This window comes from Aulostomus chinensis, chromosome 11, assembly GCF_037954235.1.
Source record: "Aulostomus chinensis isolate RoL2024-O1b breed Wild chromosome 11, RoL_Achi_v1.0, whole genome shotgun sequence".
NCBI lineage: Eukaryota > Metazoa > Chordata > Actinopteri > Syngnathiformes > Aulostomidae > Aulostomus > Aulostomus chinensis.
Genome location: NC_141330.1, coordinates 28,621,325 through 28,636,708, shown reverse-complemented (window position 1 = coordinate 28,636,708; position 15,384 = coordinate 28,621,325). Strand labels below are relative to the sequence as shown.

Sequence of the window (15,384 nt, the reverse complement as noted above, 5' to 3'; positions counted from 1 at the left end):
ACAGAAACAGAACTAGTCAAAGGTACCAGTGACCTCCTACTGGGACCAGATGAGGGACTGGTCTCTGTACTGGTCTGATTAGATCTCAGTGCAGCTTTGATACCATTGACCACCATATCCTTCTACAGAGACTGGAACCTGTCACTGGTATTAAAGGAACCACACTAAACTGGTTCAGGTCATATTTACTAGGTCATCTCAGTTGGTACTCGTACTAATATTACTACTAGTACTAATGATGGTTCCTCTGAGACCACTACAGTCAGTTCTGGTGTTCTACAAGGGTCTGTGCTTGGACCAGTCCTCTTCACCCTGTACCTGCTTCCTCTAGGTCACATGATCAGGAAACACTCCATTAATGTTCACTGCTATGCAGACGACACTCAGCTGAACTCATCAATGATCCACATGGAACAAACCAGCTGACTGAACTGGAGGCCTGTCTGAAGGACAGGAAACATGGAGGACCATCATTTCTTTTATTAAACTCTGACAAACTGAAGTTCTTGTGCTGGGCCCAAACACCTGAGGACCACCTGATCTCATGAGACAGGTACCCTGGATGGCACCACCCTGGCCCCCAGCACCACCGTAAGGAACCTAGGAGTTCTCTTAGACCAGGACCCTTTAACTCCCACATTCAACAAACCTCCAGGACGCCTTCTTCCATCTACGTAACATCGCTAAGATCAGACACATCCTGGCTCAAGAAGATGCAGAAAAACTAGTCCATGCCTTTGTCACTTCCAGGCTGGATTACTGCACCTCCCTCCTACCAGGCTGGACTAACAAGTCCCTAAAGACTCTCCAGCTGGTCCAGAACGCTGCTGCTCGCGTGTTGACTAGAACTGGTAGCAGAGACCAGGTCTCTCCTGGACTGCTTCTCTACATGGCTCCCTGTCAGATTCAGAACAGAATTTAAAATTCTTCTTCTACCATCAAAGTCCTCAACAATCAGGCTCCCTCATCCCTGACAGAGCTCATTGTCCCCTGTTATCCAGCTAGAACCCTTCACTCCCAGGATGCAGGGTTCCTGCTGGTTCCTAGAGTTCTAGCAGTAGAATGGAGCCAGAGCCTTCAACTATCAGGCTCCCCTCCTGTGGAACCGTCTCCCAGTTTCAGTCCAGGACCCAGACCCCCTCTCTAGATTTAAGAGCAGACTTAAGACCTCCTTGTTGATCAGGCTTATGGTCAGGACTGCTTAGGCTGGCCCTTAGATCTGCTGCTCTAGGCTCAGATTCTTTCAGGACTCGACCAGTCGGATCTGACTGTGTAAATTCTGAAACATGAACTTTGGGACAAGGTCAGCTTCAGAAGTGTGACAATCCATACTCATACGCTCGCTTCTTAAATATGACTGTCAGCGAGCACAAAGGCATTTTACACTCATCAATGAATGTGTTAGGGTTTCCCTACAAACCTTTCCTTCATTTTTCACTCATTTTCACAGCTAAAAAGTTTTCCGACCTTCAGACATCTTGGCAAAAATCATTTTTAAACTTGTTTTTTCCACCTGCTCCACAGATGGGAAGCGAGATTAGAAAGATGACAACAGGGTTTCATCGTGTGGTATTTCTTTTTTCCCTCCTATGTTAAAACCACATTCGTATTCAATAAAGAGGCAGACGAGGTGAAAGTTGTGAATACTTTTTATTTTCTTTAAACTTGTGCATCAACTTCAAAGGGTAAACTGTGTGCACTGAATTTTGTTTTCACAACAAGTTCAAAATTAGTTAAGTGTTCTTCATTTTTTAAATACATCTTTTACCTTGTTTAAAACCATTTACACACTCAGCACTGGATCCTAGCAATCATAAATCGGGGTTCTAGAACGATAAGCGTCATCAGCTGTCAGTCTTTCTCTCGTGTCCTGTTTATTCACTATATATTTATTCTTACCAGTGTTGTCAGTAATTGTCTTTCGTGTGAAGTAAAAATATCTTTCTTTAAACGTGATTCCTTTACATGATAAAAATAGTTTCTTTTCTTCATCTCCAAAACAACGTTATGTCAGTGATGCTCTGCTTCTCTGTCGGAGTACAAATTAGTGTGAATCTGCTCTATGGAGGATAAGTGCATCCTGCACTCTCAAGTGTGTGTGTGTGTGTGTGTGTGTGTGTGTGTGTGTGTGTGTGTGAGAGAGAGAGAGCGAGAGAGAGAGAGAGAGAGAGAGAGAGAGAGAGAGAGAGAGAGTGTCTCAGCACTGTCCAGTGTATAGGAACCACCAGCCTGGAGTACCACCCCTCTGCCATGGATGACAGTCTTCATGGTGCGTTTTATGTTGATAAAAATCATTATAAAATTTTGATTCTCTTTGTACAAAAACACTTTTTTTTCATAGAAATTGCATTTGCACATAAACGTGGAGCTTTGCTGGCAAAAACAAAATCAGAAAAAATAACCACAGGAGTACAAAATGAAACTTGAGATGTGACACAGAGGACATGAGAGAAACTGGTACCCATAGAGAGTGAGTGAGGTGTGTATACTGCAGTGACAGTCGGTCCGCTGACATATAAATAATGACTTTCATAAATAAAAGAATAAATACGTTGAATAAATAGAGTCTGTGTGTTGTGTGATTGCTGTGAATTCATACTGAGCTGTGCCATGACGTTCTGAACATCTTCCAAATTGATATCAAGGGTGTGCACCTGGTAAACCCTTTAGACAGGGACGACAGGCTGATGCGTGGGCGTCAACAGCTCGCTATATTACCCCTGACTCTGCATTCCTGCTTGCATTCCATGGCAGAATGTACCTCTAGAATTACCCCCTCCTACTACATTTAAAGCCTAAAAGTGTTAGTACTTTGAAACACAAAAAAAAGATAGCACTTATTGCCTGATGGATGATATACGATATATTATTTTTTTATGTTGATCATTATCATGTGTGACGAAGCAGTGCTTCTCTGTACATTTTGAGATCAGCTGCGCTCGCCGTAGTCTTTGGGGTTCGGGGTTCGATTTGATTCTACTCACAACCCTTGAAAATAAACAATCCTTCACAGACTACGACCCCAGTTAGCATCTCTACATGTTCATGATGGAGCTGCAGCAGCCTGTCGGAGAGCTCAGGCTGATAGGTCCACGTTTGAATATCAGACCACCTTCTACTCGTGTCCAACCCTTCTCTGTCTAACTCCTGGGTTTTGGAAATCCTGCCACCTGTAGTTTGCGCCTTGCCAAGTGGTAGGAGTAATGAGGTAACTTGCTGAAATTTCACCCAGGCTCAAGTTATTTCCACAGGAAATATTTGTTTAATCTCTTATCCCAAGCTAATTATAAAGAAACAAGAACAACACTATGTCAATATACTCCCAAGCACCTCTGCTCTACCTCAAAAAGAACCCAATTTTCACCACTATACCACCCCCACCCCCCTTACCAATTCCCCAAGTGTCTTTCCACACCTCTTCGCTGCAGGAGCGAGGGTGTGAAAGCGATTCCCATTTCATGCCATGGTCTCTTTGCCTGGCAGTCTGCGGTCGTTGAAGGTGTGCATGTTGATAACCTCCTCTGTTTTCACCATGACAGGCGGTTGAGGTTTGTGTTTGAGCCGGCGCTGGCACTTGAGTGAAACCCGCAGCTCGTCCACCATGGCACTGCAGAAGGACCTCTGCAGAGTAGAATGGAAAAAAGGAGAACAGAATGATGGTGAGACTGCTTCCTCTGTCCAAATGTTACGGCAGCAGAGCTGTTCTGCCCGCAGGCAGACGCTTTCATCGCCCGCCTCCTCCCATGACCACCCACACCTCAGCTCCCAGCTGCCACAGGGGAGATGGAGGAATACTGAAGCAGAGAATGCTGGGAATGCTGGATAGGAATGAGGGAAGGACGAAAATGACTGGAGGTCCAACAGTGTCTTAGAAAAGTGTGAATTAATGTGCACTTTACCTGACAGGGTTGTTAACTATGAGACGAGGGACTGTGCTCATTAGAAGACAGTGAGTGTCACTAATGTACCCGCTTTTACTCAGCTTGTCTCTTCAACAACAAGCTCGTCAACTCTCCACCACATCTTTCACAATTTGCTTTCACTTTTTTCTCTACAGACTTTTAAGTGTGCAAGTTTCCTCTTGCGCTGTCGTCGTTACTGCCGCTTAACTCTCCATGAATGTTGCAAGGACATGATCCATCTTTACCAGCTAGGACTAGCGCTGGTTAACCTGTGACACCAGATGTTTTATTCAGCTGGAAACTAATGTCTGACTATCAGACGCTACCTCTAAACCTGTACCCACACCTGAGGCCAAGAACGTTCCACTCTGGGATTCTATTTTGTGTTTGACATTTGTGTCTGCCTGTATTTTAGACAGTTTTCCATATGAAAAATGAGCAAGACCAAACCACAAAGTTGTCTAGTCCACACCAGCATTTATGTTTGCTTTATGTTTGTGATAATTAGCAGAGAAAAACTAAGATGCTACAATAGGAACAGTTTTCAAAGGTTCGTGGCACCTTCCATCATCAGGCTCAAAATGTCTGGCTGCATATATTTCCTGTTACAGACTTCAGTGGGTTCCAGAATTTATGGTACTTGGACAAAAGCTTAGAGAGCTGAAGGTAGTATTTGTTAAACCCTGCCCCTTTTTGGTGGGGCAAATGTTTTATAGCTTATTGTACTTCTTTCTTGAAGACTTTTCTTTTGCTGTCTACCAAGACAGAGCTCAAAAATTGGAGTTGATACAGTAAAAGAGTCTTGATAGCGTTTCAGTTTGTGCAAATGAGGAAAAACAGCTGATTTTTATGGTCCAGGAGGATGTTTGTGTGGTTCATGTTAAAACAGAAGACCAGACAACTGGAAAGGAGGACACATTCCAGCCAGCACGAGGAAGTCTCCCAAGCCTGGAAGGAGAGTTTATCAATATATAAAAAAGAACTCCGTAATGCTAGAAGCGCTTACTACTCGTCCCTAATAGACAAGAAGAAGAACAACCCCAGGTTCCTCTTCAGCACCGTGGGCAGGCTCACCAAGAACCATAGTGCTGTTGAGCCATGCATCCCCCCAACTCTCAGCAGTAACGACTTCCTTTCTTTCTTTACTGAAAAGATTGTGAATATTAGAACGAAGATTGCCAGTAATGGAGGACAGACTACAGTCCCCATAGAAGCACCTCCCAGACTTGGTGCTCACTTGGACAGCTTCTCCCCATCGACCTGTCAGACTTAACTTCTGCAGTCACTTCCTCCAAGTCAGCCACTTGTCTGCTGGATCCCATCCCAACAAGCCTCCTTAAGGATGCCTTCCCTCTAGTCAACACTTCTATATTAAATCAAATTAATCTTTCCTTAGTCACAGGTTATGAGCCACAGGCCTTTAAGGTGGCTGTCATCAACCCTTTACTTAAAAACCTTCTCTTGACCCAGATGTGTTAGCCAACTATAGGCCAATATCCAACCTCCCCTACATCTCCAAGATCCTTGAGAAGGTTGTCCTGGAGCAGCTACATGAACATCTGCACAGCAACGAGCTCTTTGAAGCCTTCCAGTCTGGATTCAGGGAACACCATAGCACTGAACCAGCACTGGTCAGAGTCTCTACTGATCTTCTCATAGCTTCAGACAGAGGTCTTGTCTCTGTCCTTTTGGACCTCAGTGCTGCATTTGACACCATCGACCACAGCATCCTGCTACAGAGACTAGACCATGACATTGGGATTAAGGACCTGCCCTAAAATGGGTTAAGTCCTACTTATCAGACAGGTTTCAGTTTGTAAATGTTAATAATGACCATTCAGAGTACAGCAGAGTCACACATGGTGGACCACTGGGTTCAGTTTTAGGACCGATTCTCTTCCCTCTTTACATGCTCCCATTAGGGGACATAATCCAGAAGCACTCAATCAACTTCCACTGTTATGAGGACGACACACAACTCTACTGGTCGATGGAGCCAGACGACACAAGCCAGTTTACTAATCTGCTAGACTGCCTGAAAGACATGAAATCCTGGATGTCCTCTAACTTCTTAATGCTCAATTCAGATCAAACTGAGCTCATCATGTTTGGACCTAAACCCCTCAGGGACACACTCTTGAATCGGATCTCTACTCTAGATGGCATCACCTTGACCCTGAGGACAACTGCAAGGAACCTTGGAGTCATTTTTGACCAGGACCTTTCCTTCAGCTCCCACATAAATCATGTGACCAGGACCGCCTTCTTCCACCTGCAGTATCACTAAGATTAGGAATATCCTTTCCCAGAGTGATGCTGAGAAACTGGTGCATGCATTTATCACTTCTAGGCTGGACCACTGCAACTCTCTCCTGTCAGGATGTCCTAAATACTCTCTAAAGAGTCTCCAGCTGGTCCAGAACGCTGCAGCCAGGGTTCTGACAGGAGTTAAGAAGAGAGAACACATCTCTCCACTTTAGCTTCTCTCCTTCCTGTAGGATCTAGAATCCACTTCAAAATCCTTCTGCTGACTCATCAGGCTCTCAATGATGAAGCTCCATCCTCTCTGAAAGAACTCATTAGTCCCTGCTGTCCCACCAGAGCACTCCGCTCCCAGAATGCAGGTCTGTTAGTGACTCCCAGTATCAATAAAAACAGACTGGGAGGTAGAGCCTTCAGGTACCGGTTCCTCTACTGTGAAACCAGCTCTCTCCATCAGAGAGGCAGACCCTCTGTCTACGTTGAAGTCCAGGCTTAAGACTTTCCTTTATGACAGCGCCTTCAGTCAGGACTGGTTCAGGTAGCTCTGAACCATTGATAGCTATGCTGCTACAGGCTGAGACTGCTGGGGGACACATCAGGTTACATGGAGCCCTCCCCTCCTCTCCTCTCTCCTCCTCTCCTCTCCCCCCTCCTCTCTTCTCCCCTCCTCTCCCCTCCCCTCCTCTCCTCTCCTCTCCTCTCCTCCTTGGTGTCTCTCAGTCTCTCTGTGTTTTCACAGATCCACCAGAGCTCCAACGGCCGCCTGCATCACCCCCCCCCCTTTTATCCCCTACTATTACACCGGCCTGCGCTCCCTTTCCATGAACCAGTCTGCCATCCAGTCCCCCATCAAGCTGGCTTGCTCTCCCTGCCTCCCCTTCCATGAACCAGTCTACCATCCAGTCCCCCATCAAGCTGGCTTGCTCTCCCTGCCTCCCCTTCCATGAACCAGTCTACCATCCAGTCCTCCATCAAGCTGGCTTGCTCTCCCTGCCTCCCCTTCCATGAACCAGTCTACCATCCAGTCCCCCATCAAGCTGGCTTGCTCTCCCTGCCTCCCCTCCCATGAACCAGTCTGCCATCCAGTCCCCCATCAAGCTGGCTTGCTCTCCCTGCCTCCCCTTCCATGAACCAGTCTACCATCCAGTCCCCCATCAAGCTGGCTTGCTCTCCCTGCCTCCCCTTCCATGAACCAGTCTACCATCCAGTCCCCCATCAAGCTGGCTTGCTCTCCCTGCCTCCCCTTCCAGAAGCTTCCTTCTTCAACTGTTATTAACATTTCCATGTTTCCTCCATTCTGTGTTATAAACTGTTTTCTTCTCTGTACCAACATCTCCTGTCCGTCTGTCCCTCCTGGTGAGGGATCCTCCTCCCCTCCTCAACCTGAGGTTTCTCCCATTTTCCCCTGTTAAAGGTTTTCTATGGAGTTTCTCCTCAGTCGATGTGAGGCTCTGAGGGCAGAGGATGTTGTTATGATGCCATGAAGCCTGGAGACAAACTGGTGGTGAAAACAGGCTACAAAGAAAACTGCCTTGCCTTGCCTAGAATGTTCTAGTTCTGTGTTACTGGTAGTGGCCGACATTACCAGAATGACTGTCTAGGAGGGAGGAACTCAGATGTCCAGCGTCTCTGAGTCTCCAGCCTGGAATTCCTCCATCACACAACATTCCTCTATACTAGGGTGGCAGAGACTACAAGGTCCAGACTGACTAACTGGCACTGGCCAAACAAGAGAAACCAGCACCAGTAGAGGGAGCCCCACAACCTGGAGAGATACCAGGAGCTGGAGAGATACCAGGGGCTGAATAGATTCTAGGACCTGCAGAGATACCAGGAGCTGGAGAGATACCAGGGGCTGGATAGATATCGGGACCTGGAGAGATACCAGGAGCTGGATGGGTACCAGGACCTGGAGAGATAGCAGGACCTGAAGAGACACCAGGGGTTGAGCAGATACCAGGAGCTGGAGAGATACCAGGGGCTGGATAGATACCTACATATGGACAGCAGGTAAGCTTGATGGACACTGCTGGAAGGGCCCGGGCAGCGTGGCTCAGGGGTAGGGTGGCTGTCTGGCAACTTAAGAGTGGCTGGTTCGATCCTCGACCCCCGTGACCATGTCCAAGTGTCCTTGCGCAAGATACTGGACCCATAATTGCTCCTGATGAGTAGGTTGGTGCCTTGCATGGCAGCTCCACCATCAGTGAGAGTGAACGGGTGAACGGGTGAATGAGTCGACACTGTAAGGAGCTTCGAGTGCCAATAAGGTAGAGATGGGCGATATAAATTCTGTGCCTTTCTATGTGTTAACATCTTGATTTTCATTTTGTCAATGAAGATTACAGTGGCCAGTGTCTGCCAGCTAACAGCTGATTGTTGCCTCAGCAGCAAGTTTAGTTTATCCACACGTGGACTGGCAGAGTCTAATGTGTGGACGCCTGCTCCAGTCTGAGTGAAGGAGCAGGCGGAGCCAGCATGGACCAGTTTTCATCCTGCAGGGAAAGACTTTTACAATAAGTTGTTCGGAATCCATCCATCCCTCCCTCCATCTTCTCCCTCTCCTCCTGTTCAGGGTGGTGGGGGTGGAGCCTATCCTAGCAGCCTTCCCCCTGGACAGGTCACCAGTCCATGACAGGGCCAACACATAGAGACAGACAACCATTGGCTCTCCCAGCCACGCCTACGGTCAATTTAGAGTCTGGATTAACCTGGTCCCTCTTGATGTCTTTGGACTGTGGAGGAAGCTGGAGTACCAGAGAGAACCCAGCAGGAACAGGGAGAACATGGAGACTCACCCAGAAAGACCCCGTGCTCCAGCCGGGGCTCCACCCACAACCTTCTTGCTGGGGGCCACAGGGAGGACCACTGCTCCACTGGGCCACCGAAGCCACATCTAAAATATGCTTTAACTGTTTAAGTATTTGTTGGTACTGTTGGTATGGAAACGCTAGAGACATCATACAAACTAGTCTCCACTCTGTGCCACAGTGTGACTGTAAAGTGACAAGACTTTGTAAGGGCATTCAGTTGCAAGTGGACACACAAAGTTGCAGGTTTCTCGTTGTGTCACAAATCTGTGGTCTTAAGTGGCACAACCTTCTTGCTGGGGGCCACAGTGAGGACCACTGCTCCACAAGGCTGACCATTGTTAAGAATCTTCCCACTTTTTATTTGAGTTATTCGCTCAATAAATGTTTTCCAAATGATTTTATGGTCTCAACAGTTAATTTCAGTTGTTCGGGTCTGAGCTAGGCTAAGATGCCGAGAGGTGAAGTTGTGGTTGCTGCACGTGTGCTTGATGAGTTATGAGCTGGTCAACTTTGTACACATTACACAGGTTTTTCCTGATTATCTAAAGACCCTCTTTAAAGCCCAGGGGCAGAGGGACTGATGGAAGACATGATAATTCAGAAATGATCATCAGAGCAGCTTGTCCAGGGTCGACGCTGGGATGAGCCTAGCTTAGTTTTGGCTGGATAAGGTTAGCAAGAACACTTGAACTTCTGATAAATTGTTCGCTAGATTTATGTGGCGAAGGGTTACAGTTTTCTAGGACAAAATGTTTGACCGGTATAGAAATGTACGTCTGCAGCTCCTTTGTTCAAACCTCCCAGCAAATGTATTCTTTTATTGTGTCATTTTGAATTTGTGCACTGAAAAACCTGCTGGACCATACAGAAAGCAAACCAAACCTTTCAGTTTAATTTCAGTTTCCATAAATCAAACTGACTGTAGTTGATAGCCAGCGTGGTCCCCACCTGGGACCAGCTCAAGGAGGAACTCAAAGAACTAACTCTGATTTAGTTCTGAAGGTGTTCAATTTCAGATCTGATGAGCAGTCAGTCCACATGTTGTGCGGCATCAGGTCCCATCATGGGACCACAGATTTACACTGAGACTGAACCCTTTCGCACTGATGACCTGGAGCAAGATAAAGAAGCAGTACAGTTCTCACCCTCAGCATTTCACTCTTAAATCAACGCTTCACCCAAAAAGTGTATTTTGCCTTTCATGCACTCACTAATAGGTATCAGAAACTTATAAGAAGATTTTTGTTCCTCCTATATCAAATTTTTGTGACTCGGGAGTACAGAAAGAGGCAGCCACCGATATTTAGCTTGAAGCTAATAGCACCTTTCTCCACAAACTACTAACCAATACAAGCGGTCCCAAAACCTCCATTTACAAACTCTCAAACACATTGTTGGTATCATCCATGATCCACATGATCCTTCATCTACCCTGTCCAGCCGTACACTTGGCCACCACAGAGCTAGGGAGCCGAGCTTAAAAAAGCCCTTTCCAGGAAGTGCCCTCGTGCACCTGTCAGTCAGTCACTCCACCTTCTCATGGGGTTTTCTTCTATGTGTTCTACAAAGCAGAGCAATCCTTGAATATTTCATGTTGAACTAATGGTCTGCGTACAGGAACCTTGGGAGACACCTGACTGAATGAGCAGCTAAGCTCCAATCAAACCAACAGAAACATGGACATGACGAGACAGGACCTGGATGGACCTTCACCAACAACCACTCATGTCACAGCAGTGACAACAGTAAACTCTTCCATGTGTCTCCACATGCGCTCAAACACACACTCAGTGAGCACAGTGTGTTTTACAGGCCCATAGAACATCATCACTTATTGATGCACATTGTATCTCATCGGACTTGACTCCCATGTTGCTGTACGCCCAATTAAACTGCTGCTTCTTCACATCCTTCGCCCTGGTTTCATAACCTAAAGTGACATCTGCAAACACTGTATGAACCAACAGCCACCCTGCTGTGTGTGTGTGTGTGTGTGTGTGTGTGTGTGTGTGTGTGTGTGTGTGTGTGCGCGCGCGCGCGTGTGCGTGTGCTCAATGGGAGTTTCACTATTTACAATACATTTAACAATGTATTTGAATGCATTCGTTAGCACTGTGGCTTCATGCGTCTTTGTTATATTGGGAAGAAAATGCAGGGTATTTGATTGTGTGTATAAATACTCAGTAGCCAGACATACAATTACTACTCATCCTCCCCCTGCAACCATGGATCGTGTCAGGAAAGCTGACATTTGTCAGATTACATTTATTTGAGACGCTGTTCTGTACATTAGAACATATTTAACGCACTTAGTACCAGACAATCATATGATTATTTTCAACAAACATAAGTGAGTATTATTTCAAGTAAATGCTTTTAAGTCACTTGGCTAATAATAATTTAATATTATAGTCTGTTTTGCAGTCCCTTGGTCACCTGACTCCACACCTGCTGTGTGTCCCTGCAGTGTGACCTCACCCACCTGCTGCAGTGTTGATGGACACAATCAACCAAGGGGCGTGGCCGAAGTAACAGCGGTAAAAACGGTAAAGGGGAATTCCAGTCTCACACCACTTGTCTTTGTAGAAAGACCCCAAAATGGCACCTTTCAAGAGACACGCTTACGACGCAAAGTTCAAACTCAAGGCTATCAGTCGCACAGCAACCGGTACGCACGGTACCGTATTGTGAATGCACTGACTTGTTTTGGGAGTGAACGGAGGTGTCAGAATGTTGGTTTGTATTCTATTGATAAAGTTTGACTGACTGACTTAGCTGACTGTTTTGTTGACATTCCCTTTAGTGCAGCTCCATCTAGTGGATGCATAACGCAACCCCAGCCACTACAGTAGTTTCTATTCTATGCGCCTACACTAATGCGGTGTGCCCTATATATGAAAACAGTTTTAAAATAGGCCATTCATTGAAGGCGCGCCTTATAATCCGATGTGCCTTATAGTGCGGAAAATACGGTATATTAATTTTCGGGAATAATTATATTAAACAACCCATATTTTTATTTTAGTAAAATGACGCCATAGAGACTGCCAGCCTGTAACAGCAGCTCCACATGTTACTATAGGTGATTTGTGTTTTTATTTCGTTTGTTGTCTGTTTTTTATCTTTATTTTTGCAATGTCCTGCGCATCTCTGTAACCCACAACTGTGAGACGCTTTTGGAACAAATTGGACACTTCTATCACTTATAACCACAATTTAACAGTTTCTACAGATGCTGGCACCACTTGCCCGCATGGTTTGCACCTATGACCAACTGATGGCCCTGAGGCACAGCACGGCCAGAGTTAGACACGTCATATTGGTGGAGTCTCAGAGGAGACGGCGAGGCTGCAGGGACTAAACAAAGGCTGGAGAAGAGAAGGCTCTAGCCCTTTGTCCCTGCAGTCATCACTGGAAACATAAGATCATTGGCAAATAAAGTGGACAAACTGGAAGCGCTCGCCAGGACACGGGGGAGGACAGGGAGTCTCATATCATGTGTTTCACAGAAAGGTGGTGGCACGAACAGATACCAGAGTCCAACGTCACCATTCCCGGCTTCCAGACAATGTGAGCTGACCAAGACGCCACCGCGACTGACAAGGAGAAAGGAGGGGACTCATTGTGCTCGCGAACAAGAGGTGGTGCCACCCAGGGCCCGTATCTAATAAAGACATCAAGCTCGTCGCAGTCGGACGTTGTCCATACTATTTGCCAAGGGAGTTTTCCCGTGTCATCACCATCACTATTTGCATTCCTCTGTCTCGAAACACAGGGGCAGCGTGTGATGTCATCCACACTGTAACTGCTGCATTACAGACGAAACACCCTGGGGCCTTCATCATAATCACAGGTGACTTTAACCATGTTTCCCTCTCATCCACACTCCCAACCTTCTTCCAGTTTGTAAAATGTGCCACCCATGAAAACAGGACTTTGGAACTGCTGTACGCAAATGTTAAGGCTGCATACAGCTCCACTGCCCTGCCACCACTCAGCAGGTCAGACCAAAACCTAGTCCTGCTCTCACTGTCATATCAGCCTGCAGTTCAGCAGCACCCAGTCACAGTGAGGACAGTGAGGAAATGGCCTCCTGAGTCCATGGAAACACTGTGTGGAGCGCTGGAGGCCACAGACTGGGATGCTCTGTGTGAGCCACATGGTGAGGACATTGATGGCCTGACTGACTGTATCTCTGAGCACTTTGGGTTCTGCATAGACAACATCATTCCCAACAAAGAGGTCCGCTGTTAAGCAAACAACAAACTGTGGGTAACCAGTGACCTGAAGTCCCTTCTCAATGAAAAGAAGAGGGCTTTAGATCACGGGACAGTGCAGAACTCAAACAAGTACAAAGGGAGCTCAAACACTGCATCAGGGAGAGCAAGGACAAATTCAGAAGGAAACTGGAGCACAAACTGGAAGACAACAACACCGAGGACGTCTGGAGTGTGATGAGAGAGATCACCAGCATCCAAAGGAGAAGCGGGGAGCAGCTAAGGGGATGTACAATGTGCCAACGAGTTGAGTAGATTCAACTCCAACCACCCTACCTCTGGCGGCCCTCTTACTGCCTCCACTGCTTCTCAAAGTAGAGAACTGTACTGTCCCCCTTCCTCTTCATTACATACATTGCTGACTGCACTGAGTCCTGCCATCTGCAGAAATTCTCTGATGACACGGCCATTGTGGGGTGAGTTGAGGAGGGTTAGGGAGGGAGGCTGAGTACAGGGACCTAGTCGACTGCTTTGTGAGGTGGTTTGGGGAGAACCTCCTGCAGCTGAACGTGACGAAGAAAAAGGAGATGGTGATAGACTTCAGGAGGAACAAGCCCCTGTCCTCTCCTGTCTGCATCGATGGGACAGATGTGGAGATGGTGCCTGCATACAGGTACCTGGGAGTCACACTGGACAACAAACTGGACTGGTCCACAGACACAGAGGCCATCTAAAAGAAGGGCCTGAGGAGGCTCAGGTCCTTTAATGTCTGCAAAAAGATGTTGCAGATGTTTTACCAGTCTGTTGTGGCAGCACCATCTCCTTTGCTGCAGTGTCCTGGGGTGCATCAAGGCAAAGGACGCCAACAGACCAAACAAACCGATAAGGAAAACTGCTAGCAATCATGGACAATCCCCCTCTCTCCCTCCACCAGACCCTGGACAAGCTAAAGAGCAGCTTCAGCAGAAGACTCCTTCAACCCACTGCTCTAACTGTGTTCACACCAAATGTGAATTCGTGCATTTGCGCGAACAGTTTCCATACAAAGTCTATGCAAATGCGCGAATGACATGAAATTTCAGTCGGGCAGTGCGAATGACGTGAATTTATGTGATGCGAAATTTCACCATTCACGCAAGTTGAAAATATTCAACTTTGCCGAAAAATTCGCATTACGACAGCCAATCAGTGTTGAGGGTGTCACAAGATGGAGGACAAGTTGATTGTGGCTGTGTGTGGGAACCCAGTGCAATATGACACTACGTGTCAAAATTACAAGAACCACTTGAATAAATTGGTGTCCATTTGTGAGATTATGTCACCGATCCTAGCTAGCAGGTCGTCAAACTGGCCAATTGTCATCCGAAAATGCCGCTGGAAGCGGCGGTTATCCAGACGCAGCCCCTGGAGGAGCTCAGCTGTGCTCGCCTCTAGATGGTGTTGATAACCCAGACACGACGGCGTTTAGTTTTCTGGCGTATTTCAGCCTTCCACAGCAGATACAATGCAACAGTTCTTTGAACATCCATGGTGAAATGGCGGAAAGAAACATTGCCGGAAATAGTCGCTACTCGGACAGGCGAGCGAATTCTCGTATTCGCGTGAATGACACAAATGGACACTAAAATGATCTGGCGGTCAAATTCGTGGGAATAACGACGCGAAATTCGCATTCGCGTTTAGAAGAAACGATACACCTACTTATTTATTTATCTTGTGTTTTTTTAAGTGTTTTTGTCCTAGTCTTTTTTTTTGTTTCTACTCTTCTTTCTACTTTCTACTCCCACACTCTTCTAGTAGTTTATTCCATATTTATCTTATTATCCATCCATCACCATCTTCTGCTTATTCCTTTCTTTTAAGGGTTTCGGGGGGCTGGAGCCTATCCCAGCATCTACGGGTGAGAGGCGGGGTTCACCCAGGAAAGGTCACCAGTCCATCACAGGGCCAACATAGAGAGACGAACAACCATTCACACTCACATTCATACCTACGGTCAATTTAGAGTCTGAATTAACCTTTGGACTGTGGGAGGGAGCTGGAGTACCAGAGAGAACCCAGCAGGAACAGGGAGAACATGGAGACTCACCCAGAAAGACCCAGCGCCCGAGCCGGGACTCGAACCCGGAACCTTCTTGTTGTGAGGCCACAGTGCTGACCACTGCACCACCGTGCAGCCCCTTATTCCATTTT

At 46.8% G+C, this 15,384-nt stretch overlaps 1 protein-coding gene across 3 annotated transcripts in view; it reads right to left on the bottom strand.

The window, feature by feature from the left end:
* Window positions 1–3,342: 3,342 nt before the first annotated feature.
* The window catches only part of grik2 (glutamate receptor, ionotropic, kainate 2), a 269,381-nt gene continuing 257,339 nt past the window's right edge, over window positions 3,343–15,384 (bottom strand). For all 3 annotated transcript variants that reach the window (XM_086219322.1, XM_086219320.1, XM_086219324.1), the window contains one exon: window positions 3,343–3,621. In XM_086219322.1, the coding sequence (XP_086075448.1) occupies window positions 3,457–3,621 (165 nt within the window). In that variant the 3' untranslated portion in view covers window positions 3,343–3,456. The remainder of the gene's footprint in view (window positions 3,622–15,384) is intronic.